At 38.0% G+C, this 22,638-nt stretch overlaps 2 protein-coding genes across 5 annotated transcripts; both read right to left on the bottom strand.

Annotated features, from left to right (window-relative positions):
- Positions 1 to 1,046: 1,046 nt before the first annotated feature.
- Positions 1,047 to 3,439, bottom strand: LOC149951497 (zinc finger Y-chromosomal protein-like). The gene is made up of 2 exons (XM_090168084.1): positions 1,709 to 3,439; positions 1,047 to 1,637 (listed from the first exon to the last, which is right to left on the bottom strand). The coding sequence occupies exons 1-2, from the start codon at positions 3,384 to 3,386 to the stop codon at positions 1,144 to 1,146; spliced, it is 2,172 nt and encodes a 723-aa protein (XP_090024210.1). The 5' UTR covers positions 3,387 to 3,439; the 3' UTR covers positions 1,047 to 1,143.
- sicily (NADH dehydrogenase (ubiquinone) complex I, assembly factor 6 homolog sicily) lies at positions 3,431 to 7,994 on the bottom strand. 4 transcript variants are annotated; one of them, XM_090168086.1, is made up of 10 exons: positions 7,832 to 7,993; positions 7,642 to 7,741; positions 7,497 to 7,583; positions 7,383 to 7,424; positions 7,259 to 7,315; positions 7,096 to 7,198; positions 6,905 to 7,038; positions 6,746 to 6,847; positions 6,306 to 6,362; positions 3,431 to 3,569 (listed from the first exon to the last, which is right to left on the bottom strand). In XM_090168086.1, the coding sequence occupies exons 1-10, from the start codon at positions 7,954 to 7,956 to the stop codon at positions 3,441 to 3,443; spliced, it is 936 nt and encodes a 311-aa protein (XP_090024212.1). In that variant the 5' UTR covers positions 7,957 to 7,993; the 3' UTR covers positions 3,431 to 3,440. The 4 variants fall into 4 exon arrangements, with proteins under 4 accessions (XP_090024212.1, XP_090024211.1, XP_090024214.1 ...); XM_090168085.1 differs by having other exon boundaries at positions 6,905 to 7,198; positions 7,832 to 7,994; XM_090168088.1 differs by having other exon boundaries at positions 6,905 to 7,198; positions 7,642 to 7,683; positions 7,828 to 7,993.
- Positions 7,995 to 22,638: the final 14,644 nt, after the last annotated feature.

Here is a 22,638-nt window from a genome sequence, read left to right as displayed (position 1 = left end):
TGGTTAGAAATCTCACGTGATCACTAGCTCTTTAAAAAGGGTGTCAAGCATGGTGGAAGGTAAAATCTGAAGGCAGTGATAGACTTTCTCCCCGTATTTACTTTTGGTATTATCACTCCGTAGCTTTAGCCTTGCCCGCCATTGTGGGCGCGAATTTTTTATGAATAGGAAAAAGCATGGGTGACGTCGTGTGACGTAGCACTGCCATTACTCTTATAGAGTAATTCCAAATGAAAAGACTTAAAACGGTTTTAAAATTCACAATTTATTTATTGTTTTACCATTATACTGTCAGACTTGTAAAAATCCTTGAAGGAGGAGGAACAGATTCTCCGAAACGTAGGATTTTTTAAATAAATAAATTGTGAATTTTAAAACCGTTTTAAGTAGGGTTGGCCGATATCGTAATTTAACCGATTCCGATACCGATACCGATTTTTTTACCGATATGGCAAATCGGTAGCGATACCGATTTTCCCGATTTTTTACCGATTTTCACCGATACCGATTTTTTGCCGAAGTCCACTAATACCGATTTTTCACCGATACCGATTTTACAATTCATTATCAATGGTCCAATACTAATGTTACCGATTTAAAAAAATCTCGATCTACGAAAACGGCGTCTCTTCCTCTCCACCGCCATTTCTCCATGCCGCAACTGAAGTTTGAACTTCAAATGGTCAAGGTTAGTGGCGCAATCTACCAGGACTTTAAGAAAATTGGTTTTAAATAATCGGAAAAAAATCGGGTAAAATTGGTATCGGAAGGTTTTTTTTTATAATCGGGTAAAATCGGTATTTTAGACGCGAACCGATTAATCGGGAAAATCGCGATATCGGTGACCGATACCGATTTCATATCGGTTTGGGCCCAACACTACTTTTAAGTCTCTTATCATTTACTTTTTCACAATGTGCTTCTCTTCACTTCTGAGTTATTCCAAGATTAATACTTTCGAATAGAAATGCTGTCAAGTAAATTTCAGACCCAAATAGCCCAATAAAAGTGAAAAAAATTGAGTAGGCATACTTAAAAAAAAACATTTATTTTGCAAAAACTTTACATGCAACCATGTAAGAATTAACTAGTTAGTTGATCCATGCAGTAACATAATCTTAAACTTCAACATGAAATAAATGTTCATTTCTCTTTCCCCATCCGTCTCATATGACTTTTAACGTGAACCTTAAGATTGCCAGCTTGATTAAAACCTTTGCCACATATTTCACACACAAAATTTCTTTCCCCCGTATGTACCACTTTATGTCTATTTAAATGGTGCATGGTGGCAAAAAGCTTTAAGCAAACATTACATTGCGTGCGTGGATCACGGGTTTTACAAAATTCGCAAGTCCCACAGTTACAAATGTTTTCGTGTGTTTTAATGTGACGCTTTAAAGTTCCACTTTCCCTAAACCTTTTATCACAAATAGGGCATACAAATTTCAGAGTAAATATTCCTTCGTGAATAATTTTGTGGTGTCTTTTAAGCAAATACGGAGTCTTGTATACTTTCTTACAAATCTGGCAAGCAAATATTTCTTTAATTTCATTACATTCGGGGCAATCGCCGCATGTACAGGGCTTCTTGTGAGTTTTCATGTGTTGCTTCAAAATTCTACGATCAAAGGGTCCTAAATAGATAGAAATACCTTAACAATCATAAAAAATGATTTTAGCAATAAAAATTAATTATAAATCTCACCTTTACCACATTCCTCACATTTATGCTTCTTCGCGCGATGACGAAGCTCATGTTTCTTCAGGAACTTTAACTGGCTAAACGATTGCCCACAAAGATTGCAAGAATGTAGTTTCTTTTCCATAGCAACGTGCTTAAATTCAATGTGATTATCAAGAGCTTGTTTTGACGAGTACTTTTTATCACACGAGGAGCATTGATATACAGCGGGTTTTCCGCACTTTTGCTCATGTTTATCTAACAAATCTTTACTTTTAAACATTCCTGGGCAGAGGGGACATTGAAAAGGATAATCATCTTCATTCATCTCTGAATTTCGGAGCTTCATTTTCTCAACTTCCAAGTCATAATGGGGGATTTTACAGTGCTTTCCAAAATGGTTAGTAATTTCGTCCATGCTTCCAAAATACATATCGCAGATGTGACAATTAAATACATAATATTGAACTCCTTGGTGGTGGTTTTTTAAATGATAATCTGTTCTTTCAAAAAACACTTTTTGACAAATTAAGCACAGAAATTCTGGATATTTTTTGGAGACAATTGCTTCATTCTTAATTTCATTTTCTGAAGAAATAACAGGATCTTTTGTATGTTGCAAGAGAGCGTAGACATCTTTTCGTTTATGTGTGGTATAGTGAGAGAAAAGTTTTTTCTTGTCAAAAAAACATTCATTGCAAAGATGGCAGCAAAATTTGACTTTCAGTGTGTGCATGCTTAAATGCTGCAAAAGCAAGGATTCTGTTTCAAACTCTTTGGAACAAAGACTGCAAACATCCGTTTCATTGGCATCTGGTACAATTAACTCAGGATCATTCGCAGGTAATAATGGTTTATTTATAGGAGCTGGTGTGGGAGTTGCATGAATGTTAATCAGACTAGGAACACCATTGTTTAATTGAATAAAACCAGCGCTATGAGATGGCAAATGAAGGTTTAAATGTTCCTTAGTAGTAAAAGTATTATCACACAATGGGCAGCCAAATAAAACTAAAGGAGTTACGTGTTGCTTAGTTATGTGGTCAATTAAAAGGTAACTAGAACCAAAGATTTTGTGGCAAAGTGTACAAGTAATCTGGTTTGTTTTCAACAACGATACGTGGTTTTTAACAGGTTGAGCTGTGTGGTTATTAATTGGTTGAACTATGTAGGTTTCCTTGGCCACTATTCCATCACCATGACTATCAAGACCTTCGGTCTTCACAGTCGTAAACTCAGGGCAAGCTGGCTCAAAGTAACAAGAATCACAAAATTTCTCGTGTGTCTCTAGCAAATGGTCACTAAAATGCTGATTTAGGCGGGTTGAGGTGAATGCTGGCTGAGAACATCTTTCTGCGATTATAATTTTTTTCCGCAAAAAAATGCAATTGGAAGCGCTTCGCTTACATAATGTGTCCAAGCCTGGGTCCTGATTTCGGCTGGGCCTAGCTTTCTTCCGTTGTTGGAAAAGCTGTACATCTGTCCAATGCTGTTTTATTCTTTCCCAATCTTTATGCGAGTTTAAAATATTAATTCTAGACCTAAAATACTTTTTTTTGGTAGGTTTTTTATTATCATTTTCAGTTATTTCGATAGCATCAATCTCCTGCTTCGGCGGTTCTAGCATTATTTCCGCCATTTGTTTTCCCGAACGGAAACGGAAGTCAGTAAAACGAAATATTAACCGCGACAGATCCGCCATCTCTCGGAAATAACATGAACTAAAACCAATTAATTTGACTATGATTTTTTAAATTTAAAAATATCTCCGTAAATTATTTCCAAATAAAATTAGAGGCAACCAATTATTCCTTTTCTGGATTTTACTGTCGAACACGTTAAAGTTTACTTTTTCCAGCCTTTTAAGGTAGTTTTTACAGGAAAACTGCAAAATATGAATTGATATTATTTCTGAACACAATGAAAATCTTATTAAATGGAATATAACCTTCAATGGGTTCTTTATGGAAAACCCCAACAGTTTTATAGCGTTTTCCATTTGACTGCGCTTAAGTTCACCCCTATCAACTTTTCAGGTGCCATTTGCATGCTTGGATCTACTCCCATGAATAAATGATCTGCTGATTTTTACAGACCAATGTATCGAAATGCACTCTTAAGGAAGTTTTTTGCATGTTCCAACACGCACAGTCTGTTCAGTGCAATTTTTTTGCATGTTCCTTTTCAACTCATGTAAACTACCACAATGGTTTCCCTCTCAAGCAGGTTTAGTGGCGTAGCTAAGACAAAATAGCTGGGCGAATAACCGAATTAACCAAATAATTCGGTCGAATATCAAGACGAATAACCGGGGGGGGGGGGGGGGGCAGGGGATTACTACGGTAGAGCTCTCAGAAATTGGCGGTTGACGTATAGGTCGGCGGCGCTTAGTAAATTCAAAATTTTTTGTTATAAAATATCGCTGTCATTGGTCAGTTGGCTCTCCGCCGAATTTGGGTATGAAAATAAGTTCTATTAAAGACCTTTTCACACGAGCCAACTTTTTAAATCAAAATGCTGAGTCAGCAAAAATGGATCAGTGATCCATTTTTTTCTCGCGCACATTTTTGGTGTATCAACTCATCGAACTTTTATTCACACGAGCCAACTAGTTGACTCAACTCAAGTTGACTCATCTAGTTGGATCAAAAAGTTGGCTCGTGTGAAAAGGCCTTAACTCGAGCGTATTAACTTAGGACAAATTTTTATTTTATTAAAAAAAATAGAGATCATGACTCAGAAACAACTAGTCTAGTATAAAAAACGAAAAAGTAAAAAGCAAAACTAAAACTATTCTCCCTTCAGGTTTTTTTTTAAAGTAAAGGTAGACTACTCAGAATAGTTTTAGTTTTGTTTTGTAGTCTTTTCCTTTTGGTTTTTCATACCTTAGGCTACTTGTTGTTCTTGAGGTATGGATCCCCATATTTTTAATAAAGTAAAATTATTGTCATAAGTTAATTAAACTTATTTTAATTAGCTAAATTCTGGTCCAAAAATGAATCTTGAGGATAATGGTGAAGTTAATGTAGCATATTCCAGTATTCAGGCCTATTATTCGATGAATATTCGGTATATTATTCGACAAATATTCGGTATAGTATTCGACGAATATTCGGTATAGTATTGGATAAGGTAATATTTGTATTAAGCCTAACTATTCGGTATATGGTTCAAAAACTACTATTCGTCTCGGTATTCGATGGGAAATTTATTGAGTATTCGATATTCGTCTTGATAGGCTAAAAATGCTATTCGCCCAGCCTTAACTTTTTGTTAAGCTAATAAAAGAACTATAGAATTCTGAAATAAAGCGCTCAAATTTTCGAGTCATGATCAATTTCTCTCTCAATTGGAGTGAGATCAATTACATCCAGGAAGTCAAATGGAATACGCAATTACCAATTAGTGACGAATTTGGAGCGATTCTTGAGAAGTCAAATGGAAAATGTAATTAGTAGGGATGTGCGGATAATCATTTACCAAGGCTTATCGGTTCGGTTAATCGAACCGCATTTTTCGGATAGTGTTTTTTGAATAAATCGAAATCGGTTCGAAATTTATTTTGGCGGTTTATAAAGTATTTGATAATTTCGGTTATCGATTTACTACTCGAAAATAATATTTTTTTTTTCGATTAAGCGTTTACACAGATTGTCTTACCGATTACTCGGATTTCTTACTTAATATCCGAATTAAAAAAATATTTATCGAGTATCCGAGCTAGTTTAACATCTAAAGCCGGTTTATCAACTGAAAAGCCTAGGGGGTAAAGGTTGTGAGCAGAGAGATTAAGTGACGTCAGAGGAATCTTTAAAACACGTTAGGTAGCCGCTTGATTAGGGAGGGGGGGGGGGCAAAGCCGCGCGCTTTGAGGAAAAGAAGTCACGCACTTTGACGGACGGAATCCGCCCGCTCTCGGTTTTTAGTTTCAGTTTGATTTTCTTCTTTCTCTCACGGTCTCACAGACAAAGGACAGAATCATGTCGTTTTATCTATTTTAGTAACAGTTCTAGTTTAATTTACTATCCTTTTGCCAGTTTCACCAAGACAAGGAACAGAAACGACCTTCTTTTTTAGTAATCATTTATCTTTCTAAACGGTAAAACTTTCGAATAAGCCTAGGCTAATGCCTTTTTTGTATGAAAAACGCCAATACAGTGTATAGTATATTTAATAAAAACAATTAATCGATTTATATTTGAAACAAAACAATTAATAGATTTGTATTTGAGACAAAACGATTAATCAATTTGGAAAACCGAAATTTATCTAAATTGAAACCGATAACCGTTATCGAAGTTTCCATAAACCGATAACCGAACCGAACTATAATTTGAAATCTAACTGCTATTTGATATTCGAACCGGTACCAAAAAACATTATCCGCACATCCCTAGTAATTAGTGACGAATTTGGAGCGATTCTTGAGAAATCAAATGGAAAACGCGATTAGTGACGAATTTGGAGCGATTCTCAAGAAGTCAAATGGAAAACGCAATTAGTGATTACCTCCACAACAAATCTCTAAGCAGCAAGGCAAATTTCAAAGAGCAACTAATATTATAAACATTTTGGGGGACCATAGAAACCATAGTGGTTATATTCCCTCGAATACGCTTACAACTGGCAAAAGTATTCCATGAGCAGGTTTTGGCAACTCGTTGTACTTTGATAAAACCTACAAAATTAACAAGATATGAAATTTCTCAACAAAATCTTGGCTGCGTTCAGTAACAGTCAACAAAATATCTGGAAAATTATTTTCATTGAGACTGTTGCTAAACTTGATGTAGGATCTGGTTGAACGCTTGTTGTTAATTTTGTCAAATATCGCCTGTCACAGCTTCAGCAGCTAGCCTTCCTCCATGCTACTACGTCACGTGACCATTGAGCAATGAAAAAACCTGCTCTTACAGCCGATGACTTTGTTGCTCAATGGACGGGCAACATCAAAACCAAAAACGTGAGAAAGTGTACACTGCGAATCAGGACTCAACATCTACTCAACGGTGAGTCTGTTGAGTGTTACTGAATGTAACCCTAGACTGCAATTGTACTTACCACCTCAATATGTTCATGGGCGACTGAAGCAACTTCAAAAAATAAATCACACATTTGTTGGTCAACTTTACCTCTGACTATTGCCTCTTGAGAAACACCGTACTATTAAAAAATCATCATTTAATACATAATTTCAAAACAGTTTTTAAAGACATTTACTTTTGCTAGAAGTTGATTCGGAACTGAAACTCGATTTCTAGAAGCATTATAAACAACACCTCTTAAACAGTTGATAATTCCTTGACCTTTTCCTAAATGACTAGAAACATGGTCTGAATCAACGTCTTTAACTCCTAAGACAACAAAAACGTCACAAAAGTAAAAAAATTGCAGATAATGAGCCATTATACCAACTGCTTCTAAGGTGAGGTAGTAAACCGGAGTGACAGATTGTTCAGAGTAATTTTCAAGTTCTTGGATTGTTAGGAAGGGTTTATCATTTAAGGATGATTCCTAATAATGTCATAACAAGTAATTAAATCCCAATGTTTCATTTGTTTCTATTTCATTTACCCGGGCTTCGATTAACCTTTTCAGCCACATTTTTGAAAGACCGTGATTCTTTTGAGCCTATGTAAAATGCAAACTATATAAGATTGTACGTCTATCAGAGATTTTTGAACGTAAATTTACCTACTTCAGAAAGTTCCAGGCAGACTGGATGATTAGGAACTTTATACTATTGAGATTTTAGAAGTTAATACTGAATAAAGTGAAAAATAAAAAATAAAAAATATGTAAATATTATTACAGGTTTCTTGTACATTTTTTCCAATGCATCTAGCCAAAACTGTATCCTAATTTGTCCCAAATGTGCAGTTGAAACCATATCTCTAATCTTAAAGACAAAAAGAATTAAATCTTACGGAGAAGCAAATATTCATAAAAGAAATTACCAGGGCTAATTCAACATTGAACGCTCGAATTGCGAAAGCTGACTTCATTAGATTAGATGGTAATAATAAACATGATAAGTAATTTTCATAATCATATTTCCTAAAAAATATAAGAATTGTGCAAAATGTCAAAACCAGTTGAAAATTTATTGCTGACAAATATTTAGCCTTAGCATCAAACTATACCTACTTAACTAAATCTATGCAATAAGCTTCGTTTGATGATATATTAGCTTCGCTGGAATAATTATTAATATTTGATTGAATAATTTTATAATTATGATACATAACTGAGTAAATTCTTTGTCTAAACATACTGAATTTTTTTTTAGTCAAGAAGATTTAAAATTATCTGCCGCATACAAGTCGTCTGCTTCTAAAACCAGAGCAGTCGAAATTGTAAAATTGACAAAAATGATTGGTTTATAATTTTTTGCATGAATTTTGAACGGCGCGGCATTTAAATAAAAATTTTTAAGAATATAAACAACTATAGAGTGCCAGCAGCTTGAAACCCTGCGACGTCACCAATGTTAAACACCTATTGAGAAAAAACGCGAGTTTTCTTGAAAACCACTACGGAAGCTACGACTGTGACGTCACTAACTTTTAAAAACGCATGAACTGCTAGCACTCTATATTTTTAAAGACTGTCTAATTCACAGAAAATCGTGAAAGTTAATCAACGTGCTAATCACTGAACTACCGTACAGCGGCGGCGATCGGAAAATATTTCTGTGGGGGCCCGGGCCATTATTTTTTCATCCAAAAATGCATATACCTAAAACTGAAGCAAGAAAATGTACAGCTCTAAATTTCTATATATTTTTAAAAGTGTTCTTTATAATATCTCATCCGGCAAGGATTACATTGATAATAAAAGTTAAGTCGATATCTTTAGAAAAATATCTGTATACATGGCTAGATAATTAAGCCCTTCTTGGCCACATACTTAACGAAGGTATTTGAGGTAAAATAGGGTACACGACGGGGCGATTTTCTGTTTGGACGAATCTATCGAAATCAATTTTACGGTTATATCATCTTAATGCTACTCGCATCTGCAATCTCAAAATAACTTCTGTCAAAAGACTGAATTCGACCCAAATAAAGGCAGTTATATTATAAATTTTACCCTGGTTGCTATTTTTCCTCAATTTAATTTCTGTGGGGGCTCGAGCCCCAGAGCCCCCACGGGATCGCCGTCACTGCTACCGTAGTAAGCCCAAAAACGATTATTTCCATCCCTCATTCCGGGAAAATAGACTGCTATAATTAGGTGTTTTTTTCCGTCTGTTCTGGGTTTTTTGAGCAGGTTAAAAAGTGTAGCCATATGACGTCATTTTACTTCAATTCTGTCTTGACGAAAAAAACGAGTTGGAGTAAGAAGGGAGTAGTTAAAGGTTAAAGGTTATTTATAGAAAGTTTCCCGTCATGTTTTCGTGAAACGAAATTTAAGCAGACAACAAAGCTAGATTACTCCCTCTACACCTCCTTTCGAGGAGGAGTATAAGGTGTAACCTTAGAGCTCTGGAACAAGGAAACAAAATTTGGGACAGGGTAAATCTCAAGGTTCTTACAAGCGGCACTGGGTAAATCTTACCCCGAGAACAGGCGAATAAAACGTCTTAGGGTAAAAAGTTTACACTTTTTGTCCCCGGACAAGCGAAAAAAACCACCTAATGTGTGAAGGTATCACAATTCACAAGGAGCGATCGTGTTTAGAAATAACTTAGCGTAGCTACCTAGAACCGATTTAGGCAAGGAAGAACCTGGGACCAGACTTGTAAATATCGGCAGTCCACGCGTCAAAAACCCCTGAAAAAAATCATGGGACTCCTAAAAAAATGTCCTTAGAAGGGGGTAAAGAGTCCACAGGACTCCCTCAAATTATATCGTTAGCTGTGTAAAAAGAGGAAAAATTTCGAGAATTAAATAAAAAGTTGAATTATTTTTCTCTTTGAGGCATCTGTATAGTGTATACTGACCGCCACTATTTCAGCTCTCCGAATATTAGTCGGATTCCCAACGGAGCTAGAGCTCCCCTATCTACTTATCTGTGAGGCCTATAGAAATTGACAATGACCAATGAAAAATTTTGAAAACTTGGGACTACCAGGGAAAAAACCTCTTTTAACTTTAACAGGTGGGGCCCGTGTGGGGAATAATTTCCATACTTCGCTAGTCTAAGACTAACGAAGTATGGAAATTATTAGTCCATAATTAATAGTCTTGCTCTGTATTCCATTAGGCACAGTAATTGTAACAGTGCCATTGAGACCAAAATTTTGCTTTATTAAAATGAATAAAGGTAGAAAAAAAATTAAGCTCTATGGGTTTGGAATGAAGACTTTCATGGTTAAATTAATTGTGGGCACTCATTTAGATGATGATTCTTTTAGAATCGCGGTCGGCCTTCGGTTGGGAGCCGAAATCTGCGTGCCTCATACGTGTATTTGCGGGGGTCATGTTGATTCCTTCGGCACCCACGGTTTAAGCTGTAAACGCAGTGCGGGTCGCTTGTCGCGTCATGGTGCCGTGAACGACATCCTGAAACGCGCCCTCGTGTCGGCCGGAGTTCCCTCCGATCTCGAGCCGCGCGGCCTCTCTCGCGATGACGGTAAACGCCCGGACGGGATGACTAAGGTTCCATGGTCGGGTGGCAAATCGTTGGTGTGGGACTTCACCTGTACGGACCCGCTAGCGCCTTCTTATTTGGCCAATTCCTCTACAGCCCCTCTCTGGGCCGCCACCCAGGCTGAGAAGAGGAAAATAGCCAAATATTCGGGCCTCGAACACCGCTACCAATTTAAGGCCGTGGCTATCGAAACGCTGGGCTCCTTCGGTCGCGACGCCTTGGCTCTCATCCATAGGGCGTAAAATTCGAGATGCCACATCCGAACCACGCTCCGTGGAATACCTCGTCCAACGTATTGCGATAGCCGTGCAACGGGGTAACGCTGCTTCCATCTTGAGCAAGTTTCCTCCGGGAGCTTCGTTGGCGGTCTATATAGATAATCTATTTTAATGTCATTTTTTTTTTGCTAAATATTGTAAAAAGGATAAATAAAGAGATTTTTAATTGTGATAATATTTACGAGCATTTTAATTTACCCGATCACGATAAAATATGTAAACTTTGATGTTGGTAATGTAATGAAATAATGCTGTAGTTCGATTACTGACTGTCTCTTTTATAATTACCATAAAAAGTTTATAGGCTTTGCCTGGTTAGGTGCCATTTATTTTCGAATACAATATGGAGGAATAAAGAGAGATTAAAGAACATATAAATTTAAACGAGGGGGGGGGGGGGGGCAAGAAGGAGGGAAGAGTCCTGGACTCGTCGAAAAATAGATCGGCGGAGGGGTTCGGGTCCAGTGGACTCTCTTAAAAATATACACTATTTACAAGTCTGCCTGGGACTATCGCAACGCCTCGCCCTATTTCGGCATCCATCTTGATTTTAGGTCTAGAGCGACATCACTTGAACGGAACACGAGGCATTTTACATAAATATTATTATTTTAATTATTATAATTATATTATTTATTATAAATACGCCTATAGCGTATAAATTAAATTTATAATTTAATAATTTTATTTAATTTAATATATTTTAATTTAATATATCTTAATTTTATTTTATTTAATTTTCTGTATGAATTATTTCGTAGTTTTAAGTTACAATAAAGTTTTACCAGGATACTATATAGGTATACACTTGGAATGTCTACCATGGTCTAAGGAAGAATTTTACGGCCGTGATGATCGAAGCTCGTAGAAAAATGCGTGTCTTAAAGCGGGAAATCTCGTGGGAAAACTCACAAGAAAAACTCTCGCGCCTCGCTACTCTAATTCGACGAAAACTCGTCATTAAGCCTAGTCATGGTTATTATATTTAACTTACCTGTTTATCTCTTTTATAACCATACAAATACCTGAAATTAGGTATCACTACACTACACTTCTTTCGCGAAGAACATTATAATTACTTCAAAATATTAAGTACGATAACAAATTGAGGTTTTTAAATCCATGGTTTTATGAGCCTTTTTTGCGCGGGAAGATCGCCTATTTGTTACCATGACGACGCATTCTTTTCGCGTCAAACCTCCAGCCAATGTATTTGAAATGTCGTGTTACGGCTTACACTTGACGTCTTTTTCTCGACGCGCTATCGTATCACCGTCCCAATGGAACCTTAGACATTCCTCTATAGTTTCCTGGTTTTACTCATTAATTAATATTATAAATATAACTCGATTTATAAAAATCTCCGTTACAGCATTTTCCAAAAATAGATTTAGAAGTAGCTATTTTTGTAAATTTTGTACTTGTGAAAGTTCATATAAGATAATTTTTTTCTAGGAACCTTGGTGAAAGTGGCCGTTATTAATATTTCCGATTCCACACACTACTAGATGAAGGCATCTGAATGAAAACTGTGCAAGTTCTTCCTTGCGTAAATTGGTTCTTGACCCTACCTTACAACTAAAAAAGATATGACTGTTTCGTTATATTTGTGATATCTTCCCAGTAACTTTCGGAGTTTTACAAAGTTCGTCGGGTTTTTTGTATAAACATGGGATAAATCCTAGTGCTGGATTTACGTGTGTGCTAAGTGTGCTGCAGCACAGGGCCTCACCGGGGCTAGGTTTCCACTCTCCTCCAAAAGGTTTTACATTAAATAATAGAGCCTTGCCGCCTACAAAATGTTTATAGTAATTCGCGCAATTTTCCTCTCCTTCCTTGGTGAAGCTGGTTCATAGACTGGCTCATCCCGCCTACTTCGCCTCCTTCCTATCCTCCTTGTGGTAAGTGACACTTTTCAGTATAAAGTAAATTTGTTAAATAGATTATTGAATATAAGATTTTAATTCACTGAGACAATCATGAATAATAAAGAGATAAATCTACAATCTTCACAAATGGGCAAATCACAATTTAAACAAACCTTTGACAAGTTTTTTTATGTAGAAGTTTAAAGAATTTGTATTGTGTAATACTTAATACATGATATCTTTATTTATCCGTTTTACAATATTTAGCAAAAAAGAAAATGACATTAAAATAGATTATCTATATAGACCGCCAACGAAGCAGATCCGAGCACGCAAATGGATCATAAAATGTTGATCAGAGTGCTAGAGAGCAGTCAAATGGAACACACGAAATTTGATCTGAGCACGCAATTGGAACATAAAATGTTGATCAGAGCGATCAAGAGCGCTAGAGAGCAGGAATGAAACATGGGAAACTTGATCGGAGCAGATCGGAGCACGCAAATGCAACATAAAATGTTGATCAGAGTGATCTAGAGCGCTAGAGAGCAGTCAAATGGAACACGCGGAACTTGATCGGAGCAGATCCGAGCAAGCAAATGGAACATAAAATGTTGATCAGACCGATCTAAAGCACTTGATAGCAGTCAAATTGAAAACACTATTAGTTAGACGAATTTTGAACACACGCGTTTCTGACTCTCGCGGTAATGAGATAATTCGTTTCCATGGTAACCTTTTCACAAGGATTATAAGAATTTTATATTTGCAGTCCATTAATCGTATGTTTGGTGTGAATTTTGTCTATGGAAATGTCATACAGAGTCATACTTATCAGTGATTATGTTACATATGCTACTAGGTTACATTGATGGCGACAAATACCAGTAAAAACGCGATTTCAACCTCAAATTTCAAAATAATTATCTTCAGAAACGAAGCGAATGTTCATATTTATCTCAGCGCCAGTTTTCATGATAAAAACGTTTTAGTTTTCTCCAGGCCTTGGTCTCAAGCAAAAATTAGCCAGCGAACGAGATTCTTCGTCATCGTTACTTGGTAGTTACACACAGCGCCAAGTTCGTTGGTGGTGTATATGTGAACAGCATAATCAGGTCGATAATTTTTTTGTTGTCAACGAGGCTTAAGACGAGACAATTTTATCTTTTATTCACACATATCTCGGTCACGTCGATAGATCTACAACCACGCCCTAGAAGTTAATCAGGATATTTTGACCCTGAAACTGGGAAACGCGGCTTAAAAATAAAAACGCGTCAACGGTCACGTAAAGATTACCATAAAAGGTCAGAGGTGCGGGTGTAAGATTGCCCCACCCTCCACGGATTATGACAATTTGTGCCAGTTAAACTGGCGAACCAAAAGTGTTTTATTTTTCGTCCGCAATTACACAACCAATTAGGAAATTGGACGCCAGTAACCGCCTATATCATTTTTACCCTTTTTCAAAAAATGACGGATTGGCAAAAAACAAAACAATAATAGGTTAAGCGTTTCTAATTTCGGAAATTTAAACAATCTACCGAATCTAGCAACACAATGGAACTATTTATATAGAACGTCTTTTTGAATAACGAGGCGATCGATTTGTTAGCGGCAAAAAGTATTTGGCAAACAACAGAAATCAAGCGCGTCTCTTTATCTATGACACAGTTCAATCGATAGAACAGTTTTGTTAATGCGTCATTTGGAAGCGAAATATACCAACTAACTGGGACAATGTATATGCGGGAAGCGAAACTCAATTTACGACTGAAAAGTTAATTGTGAGAAAGGCGGGGTATAGTGTAGAAGTACTGTCAAGTGAACAGTGACTTCTTAGTGCATTATTAATGCTGGTGTCAGTCTCGCTGGCTTCTACGTTTCGAACCGACGGTGTTCTCTGAAGCGAATTAATTCCTGGCTCGTAATTTGGATATATCTCCGCAGAAGTCATGTATGATGTATGGTAGAAACTGCGTGATTTTTAGTGTATAGGAACTAACTTAATGTTGTCACTAGTCGGGCGTTTCCACTACGAAAGGAAGCTGCTTTTAAAATTAACAAAAAAACAATGTGGACAAGGCATAACGGTTTCACGTTTTAATCAGATGAGCAGTGTTGCTGGGAGAATCTGAAATCGGCTAGATAATTTCTTAAAGGGGAACGGCCAAGCTTTTCCAAATATGGCCTTATTTCCGTATCAAAAGATTAACAAGGCGTTCAATATACTAGCACGTACCATTTTTGTCTTGAAAAAATAGCTTTTGGCCCAAAAAGTTGAAACGAAAAATAACGCCAGGTTTTTGGGTTGGAATTTTCGCCGCCATCTTAGGGGCTGCCGCCAGCGCCCCTAACGCCGTATGAGCGATTCGCGAACTATCCTAACTTTTAAAATCGCGCAATTAAGGCTTAGGTCTCTTATAACTGGAACGCGCCGCGCGTGCAAAACAAATTTTTCGCGTCTTCAGCAGCGCGCGATTTTACGTTGTTTTTCTGTCTCACCGACTTCTCACCAGGTGTCACGGCGGACGCGCGCTTTTCGATTTCCCGAAATTTCTTTATTTTATTAAAAATTAACCACTTAATATTTTTTGATGCGGTTTTTGCCATAAATTTTAGTTTGTAATGGGCTATAGGGCTATCTAACTGGCTAAAACTTGACCGTCCCCTTTAATGTACTTTTGGAGAATACGCAAAAGTACAAAGAGTACTTTTGCTACAAAATTTGTAATTTTGCTACAAAATTAATACCAACTAATTTCGATAGATGGCGCGTAAGTTTATTTTCTCGCGGAATCGTTTTACTTTTAAAATTAAACGAGAAATAACCATATTTTCGTAAAATCAGAAGTAAATGAACCGAAGTTATCGAAATAGTGCTCAGAATCTGAGGGCGTTTTCCTTACGAAAATTATGATAAAATTGTGTCAAATAAAAGCTAATTTCCATCCCCGTCTTTTGAAGCGATAAATTGCACTTGGGAATTGTGGGTGTAGCTATTTATATGTATAAAAAATGGTTTCATAAAAACAAACATGTTTTTTTTTCGGCCTAGAAACGCGAAAAATTACAAATTCGAGGTCGAAATGTAACTTCATAAGGAAAACGCCTCCAGCATGGGGAGTATAGCAGTCTGATAACTTCGGTTTATTTACTTCTGTTAAAATTGAATACCGATAAAAATCAAGGCGCCTACTATTTCTGTATATTTTTAATACCAACATATTTCGATAGATGGCGCTTAAGTTTATTTTCTCGCGGAATCGTTTTACTTTTAAAATTAAACGAGAAAAAACGATATTTTGGTAACATTGAGTACCGAAAAAGTATCATTGTATCAATTATGGCAACGCTGTCTGGAATCGGCAAAGATTCTAAGCTCCATGTAGTTCTACCAAATGTATTTATTTTGTAAGATACAGATGTCGCCATCTTTCGAGCGGAATCGAAAGTATTAACAAAGGCAACTTTGACAAATACCAAATTAAGGGCAAGTTTTCCAAGTTTCGAATTACTTACAACACGGACTGTAAATTTACAGTCCGTGCTTACAAATACACTTTTTTGGGAAAATACTGTAACCATAATGTGGAATGGAAATTTTTAATTTATCTGAAATGACGTTATTTACAAAAAAATCATATGAATGAAACGTAATTAATATGCTATATTTAAATATTATAAATATACCGTATTAAGATGTAATAGATTTGAATAATTAATTAGTCACCCTCGCTTTTCGCCATAGAGAAAAAAACGTGCCTTGACCATGGTCAAAGTTACGTCCTGATATTATTCTATGAAATATAATTTTAAGAGGAAGTTACATCTCAAAGAAAGCTTATTTTCAGCCAATCCGCGTGAGGGACACTCAAACCGATAGATCAAAAATAAACCAGATTTTGAATGCAAATTTTACGTTATTTTCGATAAAGCGAATAGCACTTTATCTTTACTATTGTGGCTATTTTTTTAGTAAAACTAAATGTGGAAAAATACTAAACAGAAAAGCCCAACTTTAATGTTACTATTAGTGTTGTTAATATTCCGGAAAAATAAAATGCGGAAAAATTTCCAGAAAATATTCCGCAAATCGGAAAAATAAAAAATTGAACATAAATTACTTTTTAAGGGTTTTTAATGTTTTTAACTTTTTATCGATATAAAATGTCTAATAACAGTAAACATACTACAAAACATTAATAGTGTTTCATTGTTAATCAGTCTAAACTAGTCTAGATGTTTAGTTTTACTTTCAGATTCGAAAAAATTAGGAGAAAATGCCACTTTATTTAAATTTGCAAACAATATATTAGACTCATGGAATGAAACCTTTTTTTATTTTATTTTCGGAAAATTTTCCGGAAAAAAGGCCTCTGTCATTTTCCGGAAAATTTTCCGACTTACAACACTAATTACTATATTATAAAAATAAGAACTATGTTTTCAGTAAACGTTATCTGTTATTCATTTCAAATTGATTTTTGTTAAATATTCGTAGTCGAAACAAAATTATCGATTGGTCGGTTCTCTGCGTCCGATTTTAACATTATTTGAGTAATTCTTGTAAAATTTGCTTTTTACGTTCTTTGTGTGGTTAAGTAGATTTGTCGCGGTGTTTTCGTTTACCTTCATGTTATAACATGATTTGGGGGCCGTTCCCTGTTCGTCTCATGTACCCAGGAAGAAAGACCACGCCCCACTCACCTTTCGTCGTGTATTCTTTCTCGTAGGCGGATAAAACAGAAGCTGTAGACTCTTAAGGCTGGTTCACACGGGCAGTGTTTCCCCGTTGTTCTGGCGCGCGGGAAAACGACTGTACACACGGACAAAATTAAACGGATTTTCCGCCGTCAGCGCTGCCGGTAAACGAGAAAAAGGAGAAAAAAACGTTGAAATATCTCTACTTTTCCCCCCGGTTTTCTAAAGCACTTTGAGCTCGACTAATCAGCGGGCGTTTCGCTGTCACGAGATTTTGAAATTCTTTAAAAGTAGGCTTAAGAATTTTTGCGTCTACCACGTGACGGCATAACGCTCGCTGACTGGTCGAGCCCAACGCCCCTCAAAAAAAGGTTATCCGTTTTCTCATTCCCCGGCAGCGCTCGCTGTGATAAAATCCGGCAAATTTTGTCCGTGTGTACAGTCGTGTTCCCGAGCGCCAGAACAACGGGAAAAGGTGGTAAAACGAGAAAATTGAGAAAATCAGGAAAACACTGCCCGTGTGAACCAGCCTTTAAACTGCTCGTCTTAAACGCGCCTTCCCAATCGTCGCAATCGACCGCCATTACCTTAATACAGTCTACGGGGACAGTGATGAAAAAACCGGTTTTGGGGGGATGAAATTTCTGCGATAGAGGGCTTGCTTGTTGGTTGTCTGTACGATAATGGCGGCACCAGGTAATGTTTATTAAAAGAGTGTATAGTTGCAGCCACTTAAATTTATTTTTTAAAGATTGGTCTTTTACAATTAAATATATTGTTTTCAAATGTAATTTATTTTTTTCAATTTTATTAAAAATTATCTGCTTCGAAGTTTTTTTTAACTTGTGTGTATGAGATCGATTTTTGGGCGGAGTGTTTCTATAGTTATCACACAAAAGGTATCGAATATATCGATTTTTTTATACATTTATTTTTTTAAATTGGATTATTGTAGCGTCTAGCTTTTCAATAAATGAACGACTATCTTGATTTAGAGTTATTCAAACTAATATCTATTAAATCGATTTGATAGTATCCATAGATAATTCACAAAAATAATCGATTAAATCGATTTTTTCTAACTTCATTCTACTGTTCTTGGTAATTTCACGCACCGATATATGAACTGGTAACCCATTTTGAGTAAAATCTACCTAAAATAGAAATTTTAAAAATTTTATTTTTTGGATAAAAAGGATGTCGAACGATTTTGGGTGACTAGCAGGTTCAAATTTCCCCATATCAGCACTCCTCTGCGAATAAAACAGCCGCTATCCTCGCAAACTTTATAAATTATGCACGTAAGCTAACCCTGAGTTTTATAGTCTTTGTTACCTAGAATTTATTATTCATTTATTTATATGTTGAGATGATTTTTAGCGTTTCCCCCTTAATCCACCTCACAGAGTGCTCCTCCCCTTACAAATCAATCAATTCGGTTTAATATCTCATTGGTTGTCTAAAATGAACGTCTACTGACGCGATTGAAGAACCCTCTCGTGTCGGGTGTACGCCGGCATTAAATCCTTCCGAAAATGGTGGATCAAATTTCAATAAAAAAATTTAATCTAGAATTCGACAGATCCAAATGTGACTTCGATCGAAATAGGGATCCCAAAATGTGTTATATTTGATACAATTACAATGCGTTAAATTTTACTCTATATATTATACCCACGCTAGGCTAATACCTAAAACACCATCCTAGGCCTAGTCCGCTAGGCTAATACCTAAAACACCATCCTAGGCCTAATCCGCTAGGCTAATACCTAAAACACCATCCTAGGACTAATCCGCTAGGCTAATACCTAAAACACCATCCTAGGACTAATCCGCTAGGCTAATACCGAAAACACCATCCTAGGACTAATCCGCTAGGCTAATACCGAAAACACCATCCTAGGCCTAATCCGCTAGGCTAATACCGAAAACACCATCCTAGGCCTAATCCGCTAGGCTAATACCTAAAACACCATCCTAGGACTAATCCGCTAGGCTAATACCTAAAACACCATCCTAGGACTAATCCGCTAGGCTAATACCGAAAACACCATCCTAGGACTAATCCGCTAGGCTAATACCGAAAACACCATCCTAGGCCTAATCCGCTAGGCTAATACCGAAAACACCATCCTAGGCCTAATCCGCTAGGCTAATACCTAAAACACCATCCTAGGCCTAATCCGCTAGGCTAATACCTAAAACACCATCCTAGGACTAATCCGCTAGGCTAATACCTAAAACACCATCCTAGGCCTAATCCGCTAGGCTAATACCTAAAACACCATCCTAGGACTAATCCGCTAGGCTAATACCTAAAACACCATCCTAGGCCTAGTCCGCTAGGCTAATACCTAAAACACCATCCTAGGCCTAGTCCGCTAGGCTAATACCTAAAACACCATCCTAGGCCTAATCCGCTAGGCTAATACCTAAAACACCATCCTAGGACTAATCCGCTAGGCTAATACCTAAAACACCATCCTAGGCCTAGTCCGCTAGGCTAATACCTAAAACACCATCCTAGGACTAATCCGCTAGGCTAATACCTAAAACACCATCCTAGGCCTAATCCGCTAGGCTAATACCTAAAACACCATCCTAGGACTAATCCGCTAGGCTAATACCTAAAACACCATCCTAGGCCTAGTCCGCTAGGCTAATACCTAAAACACCATCCTAGGCCTAGTCCGCTAGGCTAATACCTAAAACACCATCCTAGGCCTAATCCGCTAGGCTAATACCTAAAACACCATCCTAGGACTAATCCGCTAGGCTAATACCTAAAACACCATCCTAGGCCTAGTCCGCTAGGCTAATACCTAAAACACCATCCTAGGCCTAATCCGCTAGGCTAATACCTAAAACACCATCCTAGGACTAATCCGCTAGGCTAATACCGAAAACACCATCCTAGGACTAATCCGCTAGGCTAATACCGAAAACACCATCCTAGGCCTAATCCGCTAGGCTAATACCTAAAACACCATCCTAGGACTAATCCGCTAGGCTAATACCTAAAACACCATCCTAGGCCTAATCCGCTAGGCTAATACCTAAAACACCATCCTAGGACTAATCCGCTAGGCTAATACCTAAAACACCATCCTAGGCCTAGTCCGCTAGGCTAATACCTAAAACACCATCCTAGGCCTAGTCCGCTAGGCTAATACCTAAAACACCATCCTAGGCCTAATCCGCTAGGCTAATACCTAAAACACCATCCTAGGACTAATCCGCTAGGCTAATACCTAAAACACCATCCTAGGCCTAGTCCGCTAGGCTAATACCTAAAACACCATCCTAGGACTAATCCGCTAGGCTAATACCTAAAACACCATCCTAGGCCTAATCCGCTAGGCTAATACCTAAAACACCATCCTAGGACTAATCCGCTAGGCTAATACCTAAAACACCATCCTAAGCCTAGTCCGCTAGGCTAATACCTAAAACACCATCCTAGGCCTAGTCCGCTAGGCTAATACCTAAAACACCATCCTAGGCCTAATCCGCTAGGCTAATACCTAAAACACCATCCTAGGACTAATCCGCTAGGCTAATACCTAAAACACCATCCTAGGCCTAGTCCGCTAGGCTAATACCTAAAACACCATCCTAGGCCTAATCCGCTAGGCTAATACCTAAAACACCATCCTAGGACTAATCCGCTAGGCTAATACCGAAAACACCATCCTAGGACTAATCCGCTAGGCTAATACCGAAAACACCATCCTAGGCCTAATCCGCTAGGCTAATACCTAAAACACCATCCTAGGACTAATCCGCTAGGCTAATACCTAAAACACCATCCTAGGCCTAATCCGCTAGGCTAATACCTAAAACACCATCCTAGGACTAATCCGCTAGGCTAATACCTAAAACACCATCCTAGGCCTAGTCCGCTAGGCTAATACCTAAAACACCATCCTAGGCCTAATCCGCTAGGCTAATACCTAAAACACCATCCTAGGACTAATCCGCTAGGCTAATACCTAAAACACCATCCTAGGACTAATCCGCTAGGCTAATACCGAAAACACCATCCTAGGACTAATCCGCTAGGCTAATACCGAAAACACCATCCTAGGCCTAATCCGCTAGGCTAATACCGAAAACACCATCCTAGGCCTAATCCGCTAGGCTAATACCTAAAACACCATCCTAGGACTAATCCGCTAGGCTAATACCTAAAACACCATCCTAGGACTAATCCGCTAGGCTAATACCGAAAACACCATCCTAGGACTAATCCGCTAGGCTAATACCGAAAACACCATCCTAGGCCTAATCCGCTAGGCTAATACCGAAAACACCATCCTAGGCCTAATCCGCTAGGCTAATACCTAAAACACCATCCTAGGCCTAATCCGCTAGGCTAATACCTAAAACACCATCCTAGGACTAATCCGCTAGGCTAATACCTAAAACACCATCCTAGGCCTAATCCGCTAGGCTAATACCTAAAACACCATCCTAGGACTAATCCGCTAGGCTAATACCTAAAACACCATCCTAGGCCTAGTCCGCTAGGCTAATACCTAAAACACCATCCTAGGCCTAGTCCGCTAGGCTAATACCTAAAACACCATCCTAGGCCTAATCCGCTAGGCTAATACCTAAAACACCATCCTAGGACTAATCCGCTAGGCTAATACCTAAAACACCATCCTAGGCCTAGTCCGCTAGGCTAATACCTAAAACACCATCCTAGGACTAATCCGCTAGGCTAATACCTAAAACACCATCCTAGGCCTAATCCGCTAGGCTAATACCTAAAACACCATCCTAGGACTAATCCGCTAGGCTAATACCTAAAACACCATCCTAGGCCTAGTCCGCTAGGCTAATACCTAAAACACCATCCTAGGCCTAGTCCGCTAGGCTAATACCTAAAACACCATCCTAGGACTAATCCGCTAGGCTAATACCTAAAACACCATCCTAGGCCTAGTCCGCTAGGCTAATACCTAAAACACCATCCTAGGCCTAATCCGCTAGGCTAATACCTAAAACACCATCCTAGGCCTAATCCGCTAGGCTAATACCTAAAACACCATCCTAGGACTAATCCGCTAGGCTAATACCTAAAACACCATCCTAGGCCTAATCCGCTAGGCTAATACCTAAAACACCATCCTAGGACTAATCCGCTAGGCTAATACCTAAAACACCATCCTAGGCCTAATCCGCTAGGCTAATACCTAAGGCACCATCCTAGGCCTAATCCGCCAGGCTAAAACCTAAGGCACCACCCTAGGCCTAATCCGCTAGGCTAATACCGAAAACACCATCCTAGGCCTAGTCCGCTAGGCTAATACCTAAAACACCATCCTAGGACTAATCCGCTAGGCTAATACCTAAAACACCATCCTAGGCCTAATCCGCTAGGCTAATACCTAAGGCACCATCCTAGGCCTAATCCGCCAGGCTAAAACCTAAGGCACCACCCTAGGCCTAATCCGCTAGGCTAAAACCTAAGGCACCACCCTAGGCCTAATCAGCTAGGCTA

This window comes from Leiobunum rupestre, chromosome 3 (genome assembly GCF_980474605.1).
Source record: "Leiobunum rupestre chromosome 3, qqLeiRupe1.1.hap1, whole genome shotgun sequence".
In the NCBI taxonomy this organism is placed as follows: domain Eukaryota; kingdom Metazoa; phylum Arthropoda; class Arachnida; order Opiliones; family Sclerosomatidae; genus Leiobunum; species Leiobunum rupestre.
This window is presented reverse-complemented; position numbering and strand designations above follow the sequence as displayed.